This window comes from Bombus bifarius, unplaced genomic scaffold, assembly GCF_011952205.1.
Source record: "Bombus bifarius isolate JDL3187 unplaced genomic scaffold, Bbif_JDL3187 scf7180000008046, whole genome shotgun sequence".
NCBI classification, from domain to species: Eukaryota; Metazoa; Arthropoda; class Insecta; order Hymenoptera; family Apidae; genus Bombus; species Bombus bifarius.
The window spans coordinates 205,494-221,631 of record NW_022884412.1 but is presented as its reverse complement, the minus strand read 5'-3'; the positions used below and the strand labels follow the sequence as shown (position 1 = coordinate 221,631).

The following is a 16,138-nucleotide window of genomic DNA, read 5'->3' as shown; positions in this document are numbered from 1 at the left end:
TCGAGCTTGCAAGTGCAACTTACAAACAACTACACACAACTTGATTTAAGATCGATCACGTAAATGATAGAACCAAAATGAATGGACCGGATGTGCGCGCGGACGTTGGACGTTTTCTTCGAACGATACTCGCAATGAGGACACTTGAACCTCGGCAACTGACCGCACTCGTACTTGAGATGCTTCTGCAAGTTGTTCTTCCGGTTGAAAACGCTGCTGCAATTTGGACAGGGAAACCTGACGTTGCGAACGTGTTGCACAGCGAAGGACGTGGAAGCATCTCGTTCATCCATTAGAGCTTCAAAGGTAAGCGGCTCGTCTGCGAACAGAAGAAACAAATTGCAAAGAAGTAGGTTGATGTACCTTGAACGATTCACGAACGAATGTACCGTGGATTTGTCAATCGATCGAGAAACGTCGGATTTAACGAAACGAAACATTAAACGAGGAAATAACGTAGAGTCGGATTCTTCGAATGAGCTTTCAAATCGATGCACGCCGACATCGATTGGCCATGATACTTCCACCATATGTGTTCACGTGTTTCTATACGTGATCGAGATCGTCATTATGATCGATGACTATACACGGCAGGTTATTCATAGAATCTTAACGACCACATACGCGAAACGTAATCAATTCCGGACGCTTTGCATCTGAGAAAGTTACTCGTACGATTCTGCAGCCGAACCTTTTCGCTTCCATACCTTGGCAGCTTGGTAGCTGAAAGCACAAATGCTCGTTATGCCGAATAAACGTCTCTCGTTTAAGATTAACACTATGCCTAAAGCGATCGTCGTTTCAGGTTAATATCAAGTTTCGAGCGGGCGACAGAAGTGACATTTTTCAATGTTCAAATAATTTCTTTATTGATGAAACGTGCACGTGGATCACGGTAGACCAGCGATTTTCAACCTTTTTCATCTCACGGCACACGTAAAGCAATTGCTAAAATTCTGCGACGTGTCGAAAAATGTGATAGATGTGGTTCAAGATAGGGAATTCGCATCGGGTGGCTATTGTTCTTTCGGCTGTTATAATATCTTCGTTTGACGATGTAAGGGATAAGAGGTCAGTAGCCCTGAATGAATAATAAATAAAAAGAAAGTAGTTGAGCATCGAAGCTTTTAAAAATACTCGCGGCGAACTAGTTGAAAATCGCTGTGGTAGACGATACATTCTCAACGCTCGACGTAGACGTCGAGTACGACACACGCATGGCGAACGAAAATGCTGAATTGTTGCTTTGTTCGCAAAACTAATCAAACTTGCATTTCCCCCGCGATTACGTCGACACTTCCTTTCTCTCTTCCTTTCTCTCTTCCTTTCTCTCTCCCTTTCTCTCTCCCTTTCTCTCTCCCTTTCTCTCTTTCTCTCTCTCTCTCTCTCTCTCTCTCACTGTTATAGTTGCTATATCTAGATGGGAGAACGAGAATAAAAAGAACGAGAATGAGGGAAGAAGAGAGGTAAAGGAAGAAAGGTAAAAAGAAATAGGGACGAAATCTGAAGAGTATTAGAAGTAATATTGTATAAAAAGTATTCGGTTCAACGTATATCTTATGTTGCATCGTTACGATCCATATTTCCACGAAAGAATGAAGAATTCTTTCCAAGTTTTGGCCATGTAACGACCGGTAGAAAAATCTCGACGTTGTCACTTTTACCGAAAGCTTTCAGCACATATTAGTAACATTGTTCTATCGCAGTGTAACCAGAGGAGAAGATCGTGAAATGAAAGATATAGCTGAGAAGAGTACGAACGAAGCTGGTAAATAAAAAAAGACTATATCGCTGGATAATCGCTCAAACGGCCAGGTTTGGTAGTCGATAAATATCCTGAACATAGACCGCGTTGCCCTCGTGCTTCCGTCGTATATGCTTCTGTACGTTGGATGTCTTCTTCGAGATCAAATCACAGTACGGACATTTGAAGCGCGGTGGTTGGCCGCACTCGTATCTCAAGTGTGTAAGGAGACTTCGTTTCTGGCCGAAAACGCTCGTGCAATTGCCGCAAGGGTACCTCTGGTTACTGTTCGGTACGAAACTCCTGTAAAGTCTGCCGCGCTGTCCTGCGCTCAATAACATTCTTGACGCGGCAAATTGTCTGAAACCTGGAAAAATTCAGTGATCGGTATCAGTACAATGTGGCAATGGATAAAGCACGAAAAGCGTTTTTGCTGTTTAAAAATTAGAGGGCCGAAACTTTCGATAATTGGAGGAAGAAAGCGCGTACCTTATATTTTCTCGTAAATGGAAAATGAGGATTGCGACGAGTAACGATACGTCGCCGCGCGTATCGCGTTCGAGTTTTCGCAAACGGCGGAAAAAGAATCGAAGACATTGCTATTTCTGAACGACAATCATGCTAACGAAAAATAACGAACAAATAAAAATCCCACAAAACGTAAATAACATGAGACTCGTTGGGATGCGACAGTTATTTTGAAAAGGTACTTTATTCAGAGTAAGTCGGTAACAAACATTAAACAAGCTGAATCGACAACAGCGATCCGTCTTTGAACAATAGTGAAAATCATTGAAAAGCATTCTGCGTTAACACGTCAGGGACTTTCAATGAAAGATCAAAATATGAATGCCATTTTCGGCCTCGGCAGCGGCGGCGGCGGCGGCGTCGTCGTTCTAATCTTAACCAACAGTTTCAGACGACTCTACGAAAAAATGATCGCGTTAGCTTTATTCTCGCCCTTATCGTTCGAAGAAAATTATGCGTTCGGAGGAAAATGCGTTAATAATACTTGGAATAACTGTAACTAGAGTAGAGATAGAGTAACATTTCTAAATAAATTGCAGAGATATGTATCAACTGTTTAGTAGTGTCCTTGCTTCGACTCCTTATTCTTTTAATTTTCTTCTCCGTCTCTTGTTTTCGTTCTTTTTACTTGAGTTATAATCGTCCCGATTCGGTTGTTAATAACGGACTCTCGACAATTGCTTATACAAGTCGATAATTTGTAGCTTTTCGTCCTTATGCATTCGTCGCACGTGAACATACATATTTGAAGAGAATTTCGCCTTCTTCGTGCAATATGGACACTGATATCGCGGCTCCTTACCACATTGGAAGTGACAGTGTGTTTTCATGTCCGAAAGTCTAGTGTAGCCACTGTTACATCGTGGACAATAAAATTTTTTCCTTGGTAAGGAACTTTGAACGGAGACACTGTCAGGCCAGTGTGTCCTGGAAACCGAAGATACCAGCTCTTGACGACAGCCACTTTCCATGTAGAGAAACGACTCATCCTTCGGGTCGTTGGCAAGATTTCTTCTTGGCTGATAACCTTCGGTCCGCATCGATCCCCTTGCTATCATTTCAGCCCGCATAAACGACGAGTGTAACTGGCCGTACATCGGATCTAGAAAAAGAATCGAATTTTTGTTGCAAGTTAATAGAAACAAAACGGAACCAACGAACTGACGACATCGCAGAGAAACACATTTTCATCCATGCTCTGAGCATCTAAGCGCACGCGTGCGCCTTCAAGCTACTTCCTTTCTAATCGAACCAGTCAATTTTGTACACATTCTGAGCAATTTGTATTTTATTTCCCTCCTCGTATCGTATGTATCGTTAACGGTGAATTACAGAAACAGAAGGAAATATATATAGGAAAGGACGATGGAAAGAAAAACGAGAACTAGAAATCAAGCATATGTATTCTATTAGACTAGCTATTCTTTTGCATTAAAGTTACGAGGGCTATTCTACGACGATGGATCGCAGGAGTTCGGTTACTTGATTTATTTATTAAAATCAATTTACACAGAATCACGCGTTCGAGCACAAATTCCACGTTATTCGTTCCACGAACGTCAAAGAGACAAGCCGTAACCTACCGACCAAATTATATTGATAGTTAATAAATAACGACATTATGATAAAATACGACAATAGATCAAGAGATTAAGACAATATACGAACGAAAATATTTTATTCAAATATATTCAAATATTTTATATTTTATTCAAATATTTTATGCAAATAAATATTCAAATTTTCGCAAAGATAAGAAACATATATTGTTATAAAGTAACAATAATAATAAGAAAAACATTCGATGAAACTGTTATATCTCATTTAATATAATCGTGGAATAATCTTCAATATTTTATAATAAAATAATAATAATAATAACATTTATAATAATTGTAGTGGAATTAGTAGCAATAACAACAATAACAAATAAATAAGAGTTTTATAATAATATTGTAAAAAGGTACGTCGTGTCTACAATGTATGAGTAGCAATTTGATATCTAGCACTTTTAACGGTTGCTTTATTGTTCTCGAAATGTTCGGTCATATAAATGAAGTATACTACATGACACTTTTGTATAAACAAGAAATAAATAAGTAAGAATAAGAAAATAAAACAAGTATATACTAAAGAATAAATTAATCGTTGTCAGAAATTTCACTAACTATTTCAGAATTTAACAAATCCTCTTGATCTTCATTATCGTTGGCACATACAATTTTTTTCGCGTGTTTCTGTGCACACGTTCTTAGGTGTCTTGCCGGCACAACCGTACCTGTTAATTTTTTATGGCACATACTACACTGAACACTTCTCTGGCACATGTGACGCTCATGGTAATTCAAAGCTTTTTTGTGTTTAAAACGAGCACCGCATTTCATACAGACAAACGGATTCGCGTCTCTTTCCGTGTGACACTTGGCAATCTTATTTTTAAGACAATTATTTTTCTCGTGTCTTGCCAAATTTGCTGGGCGAATAAATTTCTTGTCGCAATACCTGCAATTTATCGGTATCGACGATAATTGATTTAAAGGTTGCATCCATCCTTCATTAGTACTTAAATCATTAATCGAACCACTCGTTTCGCTAGAATCTCCTTCACAGTTTTCGTCATTACGATTCCTGTCGTTTTCCTTATTGCACGGGACTGTTTTACTCCTTTTACTAGTATTTTCATTTCCATCGTTACCGTCATTTCTTTCGTGTCCGCTGCCAGTACTACTATCGCCATCATTGCCCCATTTATCCAGATCTACTTGCATCAAGTCGTCCTCTGAGCCCCAACTATCGTTACGTTCAGACTTTACGATGACTCCACTAGGTTGCTGCTCTTTCCGGCGTGTTAAACTGCTGGTAATTCCTCGCTTCTCGACACACCCTGTAACACAATCGATCAAATAAGTATCTCTATCCCGTTGGATCCTGAAAACGACTAAAGCTTCTACGAAAATCAAACAACGAAGTAACTAAATGGTAACTAAAGGACAACTAAAGGGGTAACTAAAGGATAACTAAAACAGAAAAAACCCATTGTAGTCGTGTACGTTGTTAAGTAAATGAAAAGGAAAAAAACAGGAAGGGAAAAGAAACGAGAAAGAAGTAAACTGGCCAGACTGTTCGCTGTCCCACCGATCACTTAAGTTTCTCTTTTTATTAGCATAATACAATTTCCAAAAATTAGCGAAAGCTTCTAAAGTAAAAGTTACGATCGCTTTTACATTTTCTATCGACTTCCCTTTATTAACATAAAGTAAACTCGAACACCTAGAAAAACGACCTTCGAGTCGCGTGTGAATATTCTCGAAAATCTTCCGATCTTTTCCTCTTTTCTTTCGTTTCTTCGTAGAGTATTTCGTTTCTTTCTAGGAAATTCCAATGTTCGGAGCAAGGGTGATGCGATTCGGTGAATGGTAGAAACTCGTTGTCCAAGCACTCCGACACGAACACATCTGTTGCGACGCACAACTTACTAACAACCAGTCGGATGGCAACTGATCGGTTGTTTATCGCGAACCTTGAACGTTGTTAGCGTCCAAGATGGAGGAGTACAATAAAGGTAAAGAGCGAGGTTTAGTTCACCTTATTTATTACGCTCGATACTCTGATTACACTGGTTAAGTTACTATATTCCACGTTCTACTCTGAATCCACTGTCCGTAAGTGTACTGATTATCCTGTTAAATATACTGTTCATTGAGTGAGTACTGGTAAGTGTTGACTCTTAGAATACTGATGCAAGAGTCTGTCCTGTCCGTAAGTTACGGAATATACTGTTAAATATACTGTTCACTGGTACGTGCTGACTCTTCGAATCCTGCTGCAAGAGTGAGTCTTGGGGCTGTTGCTGTTGTAGCGGAAGGTTCGTCGTGGGGGCGTCCCAGGTCTGTTCCTACCTGGTCCTTGGGTATGTTTCTGAATGGGCTGGCTGCCTTAGTGACGGTTCGCGCGGGTGACCTTACACTTGGGGAAACCCGCGTGTCCCGTCTTCCTGAGATATCGCATAAAAATATAGGTATTTTACGGTAGGTCCTAAAGTACCTGGACTGTACAATAGGCCCACTGTTTATGATGGGTCCGCATTACGGTACCCTTGACGGTCGTCCTGCCCGAGGCTCGCGTCCGGTGGTCATACCGTAGCGGTAATTACCAGGCGACCCCTCCAAATCTCGAACAACACCTGAAATATCGAGCAGCGCATCAGCTGACGCGCACTAACTCATGACAGAGCAGAGATAATCCAAATAAAAGAAACGAAGTAACGAAGATGTAGACGAGTCGTGTTAATGGATTAATACAGATTCGTCTCCTTTTTTCTTATAGTATTTCCCTTCTTAACGAATATTTATAGACGAACAGGTTCGCGACATTTCGCATCGTTTACACTGTACGCAAAGAGAGAATACGGGCAAACAGCTTCTAGACAGTATACAATATAATCGTAATTTTTCTGCGATGGCAATGTTTGCTTTACGTACGCCGATTAACGGGTTTGGAAATTGCAAGGAGGCCGTTGACGATGTTTTCGCAAGCTGCTACTATGAAGAAAGGTTTTCCCGCAGACGGGACATTTCTGCGTTCTACCACAGTCGTGCCTAACGTGGAAAATCAGATGAGATTGTTTTGCGTAACAGGCACCGCATTGGCCGCAGGAAAATGGCCGGCTCTTTTGCAACTGATGACACGTTGATATAGGATTCCAATAGCAGAAACTCTTCTGATGACTCCTCAAATGACCGGAAAAAGTGAAACCCTTGCCGCAGTATTTGCAATTGTATTTTCTTTTCGAGTCGTCTCCACATATCGAGTCCGCGAAAAGCTCTGCAACATTATTAATAATCAATCAGTTGTATTTTCTCATTAACTGCAGTTCAAACTGCAGAAATTCCTAGCGAATGCGCACCGTTCTTAACTAGAACCGTCAACGCTAATAAAGAACAACTCTCCAATAAAGGATTTTTTTACGAACGATCAAATTTCCCGCCCCAAACATCACCCGTTGCTGTCATGAACGATCGATAGTACAAAACTAAAAACATCCCGGAACGACCCGCTGCTTTTTTTATTCTTTTTATTTGTCAATATTCTTTTTCTTTTTTTTTTTTTTTTATACATTCAAGAATCAAAAAGAATATAGTAGCGAGAGATGGGAAAGAGAGATAGAGTAGGGTGTGCGTGTATACGTGTCTATGTGTGTTAAGAGGATAAGAATCTGTGAAACTTGTTAAACAAGGATAAGAATTAGAGAAGACGCATCCAATACTGTTTTATTTGTTTACATGTACAAGCGAATATTCGATAAAATTCTTAACAAATACTTAACAAATAGCGATTACACGTATGATCGGCCCACGGACGAATAAATCGACGAACTGAAAGAAGATGAAACTCGAAGGGACGTGCGAGATTAAAATATGTCCTGACTAAAATCACGATCGAATGTAATGAAACGAAAAGGAATGAAACGAAACTTGCAATTTCGATGTTTACGACAATCACAAGATCAAAGGAAAAATCATCGATTCTTGCTGAATCAGGCACGCATAGGAAATGAAATAAAAAAGAAAACAATAGAAACACACGACGTGTGTTATATCGTTGCTGTTTTTTAATCGCAAAAGATTTCAGATGCTCCTAGATGGGTGTATTACGTAAAAGTAAAGAAACGCGACTCTTAGTAAGATTTGAATAAAACTTAATCTAAGTACTATAACTATGACACTTAAAAGCTACGGTAGTCGCAGCTATCGTGTTTGCTAATAGCGGAGCGAACGATGAAGACAGTCTATCGTTCAAACTTCTGTTCTGATTCGAGGATGTGATCATCCCATAAATTCCTTCCGTCTTTTTATTATGGTATTTAGAACAAAATTTGAAACATACCTGTAAATATACTGTGAAAATATCTTCTATAAAGTACCTTCTCTCCACCTTTTTGCTAAACACATTATTACGCCGTTGCCGTAAAACTTTTGTAGCTTCTCGCTAAAATATTTCTCGAGGTAATTTTTTACGTTAGAACTGTCAAATCTTTTACAAGCCAAGATATGTTGTAACGAACGAAATAAGCGCTAATTTGAGGGGGTTATATCCGGAGAATGCGAAGGGTGTGGTAAAGTTTCCCAACCAAATTATTCTCGTCATTTTTCTCACGTTCCCTGCCACATACAACCTGGCATTATCGCAATGATACGTGGTGAAAATAACTTCAAAAATGACTTTGTCAAGTACATGGGAAGAAATTATAGAACTAGAGTATGATTACGACAAACTTTTCTCTAAATACCACGATAACAGCGGAACGAATTTATGGAATCATCTAATGTTTACGGTGTCGGTAGAAGTACACGTGGCTTTGTCTTTGGCTGCGATGATATTATTCCTTGTTTCGAATAAAATCCGCGCACGCAGATATATCTGCCTCCTTGGAAGACATTTCTGGAAGCCACGGATGTCTCTATTAGCCACAGATCTTCGTGATTTTTTCGCTTTCCTTATTAGAATCCCTCCTCTCCTAAAGCTCTCGTTTCTACTTTATCCTAGAAATGTTCGACCGCGTTCCTTTCTTTCACTACAACTTCATTTTTCGTATTCTTGTGCCGCTTTTTTTTCTGTTACCAGAATTGTCTAGAAATCTTTGAATTATTCTAAATTTCCTCTATTATTACGATAGAGAGTAACCGGATGGATTACCTTTAACCACTGTGATCAAATTTCGAACAACGAGGTAAACATTGTGTACGGAGGCAGTTGAAAGCAAAACGAAACCTGCTGTCAACGTTCGTAATAGTACATAATAGTCAAACATCCGACGAGAGAATTTCGGAGGACAAGGGATTAACGACAAGTGGACTCTATATACTTGACAAACATCGAACGATAGATAATTAATAGGTAAAATAATAAATAACGATATGTGTTATGATACTCGAGCAAGTGTCCGGTAAAGCGTCAAAAGTGTCATCGAGAAGAAAATGGTCGACTAAGACGACACGAACAGAAACTATCTTTCCAATTTGTAACAAGGATTGAACGTCAAAGAAGATTTTTAATTCATTCGGACCTCATCTAACCGAAACAGCAATAATAATTCGTCAACTTTTAAAGGTCCTGGATAATTCTACCGCGTTACCGGAAGAATAATCCAACGAATATCGCACTACATATAAAGTTGTAGCTAAGCGCGAAGTGAAAACAAGAACGCGAGGAACATGGAAAATGACCCTTTGTCATCGAAAATAAAATACCCTACTTTTTCTTTACTCTTTGTTGAAAGTCAAAATTCTCCCACAAGTTCTCTTCGGCCGCTGCTCAAAAACACAAGAGAAACCCTTGGTTAAGAAAACTCGTTGCAAACAAGTAATTCCATGATGTAGTAATTATTTTCATCACATTCCTGATCGCTCTAAAACGCACACTTAACCGGAAAATATGAACATAAAAATATAACCATTTGAGTCCCAGGGATCTTTGAAAACACATCTATATTATTATATATGCGTACTATTAGTTTATAAATATTTCAAATTTTGTTCAATACAAATTATTGAGAAGATAACAATGAAATATAAAATACCGTCAATCATTCGTAGCGTTCAAACGTACTGGGACTTCCCGACACACAATCTAAACAGTGCAATCGCACTGCTTGAAGCTCAAACGGATAAATGAAGCTACGGGTGTATCGAACGAACCAAGATGACGAACAAAGGAAGCTATTCAAAATCTCGGTATCACGAAGCGCGTGTTGTACGTGTTCGCACTCGTAGAGAAGTGCGTTGCTCGCTTGCCGGCTTCAATCGAGTGACGAGCTGGTTAACGCGTAGGGAAATTCCCCCTCTCCATGCCTTTCGATCATAGCGATATCTATGATCAGTATCGCTCGATCGAAAGCATAATCCGATATTTCGACTGATTGTGAGCAGGTCGACCCTTAGCGTCGCCGTGACAATTTCTGCTTCGAAAATAATCGTTTTGAAAATAATAAATCGCGAGCACCGTCACAGCTTGCTATCTAACATAAAACAATGTTGTATAAAGTCGTTTTTAAAAAGTCTTCGTTATAATTAATTCGAGAAGAACGCCTATAAAACGAATAATTGTAGATAATATAGCTTAAAATTACAGGTGTAGCAGCAACTACATCAAAGAAGAAAAAGTATCGCATAAGGAGAATGAAATTGATCGGTTGCCACAAATATAGGTATCCATTTTGATATTCACATGGGAACACAAACATAGAAATTCTCTATACGTTGCAATAAATCCTTTTGAAAAACTTGATCGTGTGACTTTATCATACGTGGAATGTCTCGGGATAAATACGACCTTATAATCCCTGTATACACGCGTTAATTGTAAAATAGATGATATATACCGGCAGAAAGTCTAAATATGTTGCAAAATATCTGACAAATTATATAACGATATTGGGGACTTTTGGTTTGGTTCGGGGCGAAGGTAACACGCGGACGGAGAGCTCTGGGGAAAAAGGAGAAGGAAATATAAAGTGACGCGAAGAAGGGAAAATAAAGGGTGAGAATACGAGGAGAAAGTGAAAGAAAAGCGAAAAGAAGTCTGGAACGAGAGAGAGGTACGAATTAGGAAACTAGAGGAGAAGAGTTTAGGAAGGCAAAAGCGCGGCAAATAAAGTAAGGCAAGGAAACAAAAGATGACGTTAAACAGAGGAAGACCAAGGAACGCGGGTAAGGTGGGAGATGAGGATGACTTCAAAAACACATTGGATAGGTACAGCTTGTCAGGAAAGGAGACACCAACCAGGAAGAGAGGAATGGAGATAATAATGGAAAAAATAGAGAGGATGGAAAGAGGATTTGAGGCGATGATAAGTGAAATAAAAGGGACATTTGAAAAATAAGTGGAGGGAATGAATGAAAGTCATTGACATATGCAGACGATATTGTGCTGGTGGCGGATAGAGAAGAGGAGCTAAAGGAGATGTTGAAGAGACTCAAAAAATTTTTGAAGGAAGCCGATTGGAGCTGACCACGGAAAAGACCAAAATAGTAGTCTTTAAAAAAAGAAGGAACAAAAGGAGGCAAAGAAAATGGAAGTGGGGAGAGCAAGATACCTAGGGTATATACTGCAGAAAAACGGAAGTGATAAGAAGCACATACAAAATAGGAAAAAGAGAGCAACAATTGCAATGAAGAAAACATGGAACGTGGGAGAAAGAATATTCAAACAGGACTACAAAAGGAGAATGAAGATGTTTGGGGCACTGGTAGAGAGCGTGGCGCTATTTGGAGCAGAGGTATGGAGCTGGAACATGGAAGAAAGACTGGACAGAGTTCAAAGGGGATATGTGAAATGGATATTAGGCTTAGATATGACAACACTAAATTATATACTGGTAGAGGAATGGAAATTAATAGAAATGAAAGAGAAAGCATTAAAAAGAGCAGCAAGGTACGAAGAGAAAGCCCTAGAATCAAAAAAGGAATTAGTAAAGGAGTGCATAAAGGAAAGAGAGAGAGAGAATGGGGGAGTGGTCAGGAAGGGAAAAGAGCAAGAAAGAGAAAGAAGGGATTAGAAGAGGTGAGAAAAGGAGGGACGCAGATAGAAACAGGAAAGGAGCAAGAAAGGATGACAAATTATAGAAGAAAGAAGGAAGAGAGAAACAGAAGAGAGGGGGGAAAGGATAAGGGAATCCAAGTATAATATACACTACAGAAACATAGCCAAAGAGAAATTACCAAAGTACTTAGAAGGGAGGATGAAGTGGAAGGACAGAAGAATACGGGCAAGATTCAGATGCGGAAACGAGACCAAAGCAAGGGAATAATGGAAATAAGAGGGGGAAAAAGATGCAGACTATGCAGAAGGAAAGAAGAAGACCTAAGACATGTAATAGAAGAATGTGAAATAACGAGAGGACCAAAGGACATAGGAAAAACGTTAAACGAGACTGGAGAAGGTTTAGCAGAACTTAAAGCAATAATAGAGGCGGGAAGGGCAAACGACAAGAAGGAGGCATAGCAAAGAGGCCAGAGATCAAAGTTGCAATAGTTTTTTAGGCATTAGTTGATAATTTATAGTTCCTAATGTTTAGTTTTTAGGGGTAGAATAAGCAAGGTAGTGCAATAGAATAGAGTGGAAAAGAGGGGAGGTAGACATATAAGAAGAGAATTAGATGTAAGAGATGTAAAACCGAAAGTTCGTCCAAAGCCGAAAGGGACGGACTAAACAATAATAAATATAACGATATTGATAAGAAATTATGAAAACCGGTGAAGAGCCATGAAATAATATACAAACAGACCTAATATTTAGCATTTGATTTTGATTGACAATTGATTAAGAATACCTAAATCCTCGTCTTTATGCCTAAAACTATGTATAGACAGTGTGAGGCAGATCCATGACACTGCTTTATCCAATAGCTGCTTCGCTCAAGTTGCTTCCCGCCGTTACATAGAATGCACGAGGTAGGGTGAGCTTCAGTTACATTCTCGAAAGAAATCATTCAAGAAAGTCATTCAAAGCGTCCAGGCGAAGCAAATGGGGATTTGCGAGACATCCTTTATCTCGCCAAGAATTCGAAAATCGATGGCTCACCCCGAGGTAGCCTCACTCTCAGGTAAGTTTGGGAACGAGGCAGCCTCGCCCTCATGTAAGCTTAGGGACGAGGCAGATATACGGTATATATCTCACGAGGCAACCTCACCATTACAAAAATTTAGAGACGAGGCAGGTATACAGTATAGTCTGTCTCGCATTCTCTTTGCATAGCCTTAGATTTCATTTTGTCTCAATATTATGTGGATGGACATCTCTTCCTGAAGCTACTATATGGACAGTGAAATTCTGCTGTCTAAAGATCATGATCAGTTTGTATCACGATCACAGTTGATTTTAATATCAGTGCCCTTGTGGAATAGAATATTACGCTCGCGAAGCCAACCCTCCAAATATCCTTTCGCAGATAAGTATTTCTTGCTCTCGATGACAATTAAAATCCAGGTGAAATTAAGCGCAGTAGTAGGCGGAAACAGCGACGGCCGTTAAGCCTATGAACGTTACACGAAGTTTAAACAATTTTCATACTTGCACAATTAAATTCATCTTATTATTTACGTGGAAATATCTCGCTTTTCTTTTCGTTTTACTCTCTTTTATTCCATTTATATTACGTAGTATTATATATATGTTACATATAATAAATACATAAGGATATAGATCCAAAGGAAACTTTTTCAGAGATTTCTTTTTATTTAAATTTCATAACAATTTGTAAAATTCGCAGAGCAATAATATGTATTTATATTTAATGCTCAACGACAGCGACATCGATGATGACGATAACGGTAACGATAATGATAACATTAATGGTAATGATAACGCTGGCAATAATGATAACGATAACAATATATTGTTCATTCTCTCGTTGTATAAATCCATGTTCAAAATTATATATTTCATTAATATATATATAATTATATATATATATATATCTAATAAAATTATGTATTATTCAAACAATCTTTGTACACGATGAAAAATATCTTTCTAATGTGCACCATGCCAGTAGTGAAAATATAACATTTCATAAATATGTATATCTTCGATCAATTGAATACGTATTGTACTAACCTCACTACAAGAGATTGATTTTTCTAGTCGAATTGTTCGTGTACCACATTCTTATATGTATATGTATGTCACATCCAAGAGTAACAGTGCACACAAGATGTATTCAATACCGTATGAAGTACGTTCGGTAAAATTGCCAGCAATTAATAACTTCTTCTTCAACTATTGGATATACGTTTGATCTGATATTCAACAAATATGAAACGTCCACTTAAGTGGGTTACGTACGTACACACTTGCATGCACTTGTAACTTACACATGTATTGTTCTGATAAATATCTAAAAAAAAAAAAAGAAAAAATAACAAACAAAAGATAGGAATATTATTTATTTGGCATTATTTGTAATCAAATTATTTGGCAGTTTATAACATGCGCGCACCCATGCTATATAAATTTATCAATTTGTACAGTTTAAATAACGATTCTTCGTTAACACATTCGCACCGGATGCCTCATATTTGAATTGGGTTCTCTTACTAGCACCCGAATGACGCACGTGTGAGTTATAAAAGGTAATAAACACTTCAAATTCTCCCCAGAAGTGTCAAGACAATAATTCGATGAATTATAAAAAAAAAAAGCTATATGTATATTTAATATGTTTACAAGTTCTTTTAAGAAAAGTACATTGTGTTATAGCGATAAGATCCGAATTCGATGCTTGGGCTTTGCTCCATAATGCAATTGCAGGCAGCAGATAATTCTGGCTATGTCGTTGAAGAAAAACAACATCGTTTGATTGTTCGATGTCACTTCGATGTGTTGCGTTTATTAATAGCATTAGAATAGGGCCGTGATAATCGATGAGTCGAAATGTCCCTGTATTAGTCGAACGAGGGTTTAAAATTTCAATACACGCTTGGTCACTGCGAAATAATTTACGACTCTGCTTACAATGTTTTTTTGTAAAGCATCCATTGACGAAAAATTTATAGCATCTTTTAGATATAATTTAATTTTGCAAAATTCTACGAGTTTTTCCCCGGCACTTGCATCCCATTCGACTGCAAATGAAACGATGCGAATGTGTTAATTTCATAAATTTCTCTCGAATGAAATTCAGTTTGACCTAAGTACACCAGCTTATACGTTCTTAACTAAGATTAACAGAAATATCAACTAGCAACAAAATTAAGACGCACTATGTGCATCTCCAATTTACTTTTTCAGTGAAATCAAACGATTCGAAATTTATTTCGATAGATGCAGATTAGAAGGTGACGTGACCTAGGATTCGAATGGCTTGATATTTATGTATACTTAATTACAGTATAATTACCAGTTATTTTATTTAATCTCGCGTATTAATAACATTACGCGAGACGCAATCTCCTTGCGTTAATCGATCAACGAGAAATTTTGTCATCAATAAATATTATACACTCGAAACTAGTAAAAACTCTTCTCGCTATTAACAATTGACATTTTTGTACATACGATTTAAACTTTATCACAAAAGTTACCTTTGGTTCGCCTTTGGACAATAGGATATTTCCAAAATAATAATTACAAAAAGAAAACGTACGATAATTGATACATTATGCTTTAAATCAAAGAACTAAGAGCAAATAATCTATAGATTGAAAACGGAGGTAAACATGGAAAAGCAGGAGCTAGAAACTAGAAAAAAAGAGTAAGAATAATGTAGACGCCGTTCGCCAACTTTAATACATATTTACGTGGTCTAGCAACGTGAACTCGCATCGTAAAAGACGAATAAATTAAAAAAAAAAAAAAAAAAAACACCGACATACGGAGAATCGATTGCTCGAAGAAAACGATGAAAGTCGAATAACTGGAACTACGATAGATGCGTAAATCCGTGCGATCGAGCATCTTTGAAGTAAGATTGTCGGTGAAAAGTGGAAGCTACTTAGTGACCGATCCACCATGAATATTGAGGATGTGCTGCTTCAGGTGATCCGGTCGACAGAAGTATTTTCCGCAGAGAGTGCACGTGAAAGTATACCTGGATCCGAGTCTTCCGCACTCGTACCTGGAGTGTCGCGTCAGAGAGGATCGTGACCTATATTCACGTCCACACATGACACACCGAAATCTCAGCTCGCTGGCAGAGACACCCTCCATCATAGGGCTTGCTGTAAGCATACACGGAGGCTTTTTACATATGGGTTATCCTCCTCTATCTTTAACGGGGAGTCGAAATTCACGTTCATCCCTGACGAATTACACCTCGTTTTGCACTCCCTTCCTTCCTCTCTCTCTCTCTCTCCCGCGCGTCTTCTC

At 38.5% G+C, this 16,138-nt stretch overlaps 2 protein-coding genes across 12 annotated transcripts in view; one reads left to right on the top strand and one right to left on the bottom strand.

Annotated features, from left to right (window-relative positions):
• LOC117207795 (longitudinals lacking protein, isoforms N/O/W/X/Y-like) overlaps positions 1-16,138 on the bottom strand; it is a 91,308-nt gene that overhangs the window by 46,918 nt on the left and 28,252 nt on the right. Inside the window, exons 6-7 of one of the 11 annotated variants that reach the window (XM_033448373.1) lie at positions 3,075-3,374; positions 1,751-2,111 (exon numbers count right to left, since the gene is read on the bottom strand). The exons of 8 other annotated variants lie outside the window; for them this stretch is intronic. In XM_033448373.1, coding sequence (XP_033304264.1) covers positions 1,804-2,111; positions 3,075-3,374 — 608 coding nt within the window. In that variant the 3' untranslated portion in view covers positions 1,751-1,803. Of the gene's footprint in view, positions 1-163; positions 320-1,750; positions 2,112-3,074; positions 3,375-4,273; positions 5,157-16,138 lie in introns of those variants that run through there. 2 more of the 11 variants (XM_033448376.1, XM_033448368.1) reach the window with 2 other exon arrangements.
• LOC117207801 lies at positions 11,376-12,211 on the top strand. Its single transcript, XM_033448386.1, has one exon. The coding sequence runs from the start codon at positions 11,442-11,444 to the stop codon at positions 11,826-11,828; it is 387 nt and encodes a 128-aa protein (XP_033304277.1). The 5' UTR covers positions 11,376-11,441; the 3' UTR covers positions 11,829-12,211.

Excerpts from the sequence above, each read along its gene's own strand:
- LOC117207801 (XM_033448386.1), top strand. The coding sequence starts at position 11,442 with ATGAAGAAAACATGGAACGTGGGAGAAAGAATATTCAAACAGGACTAC.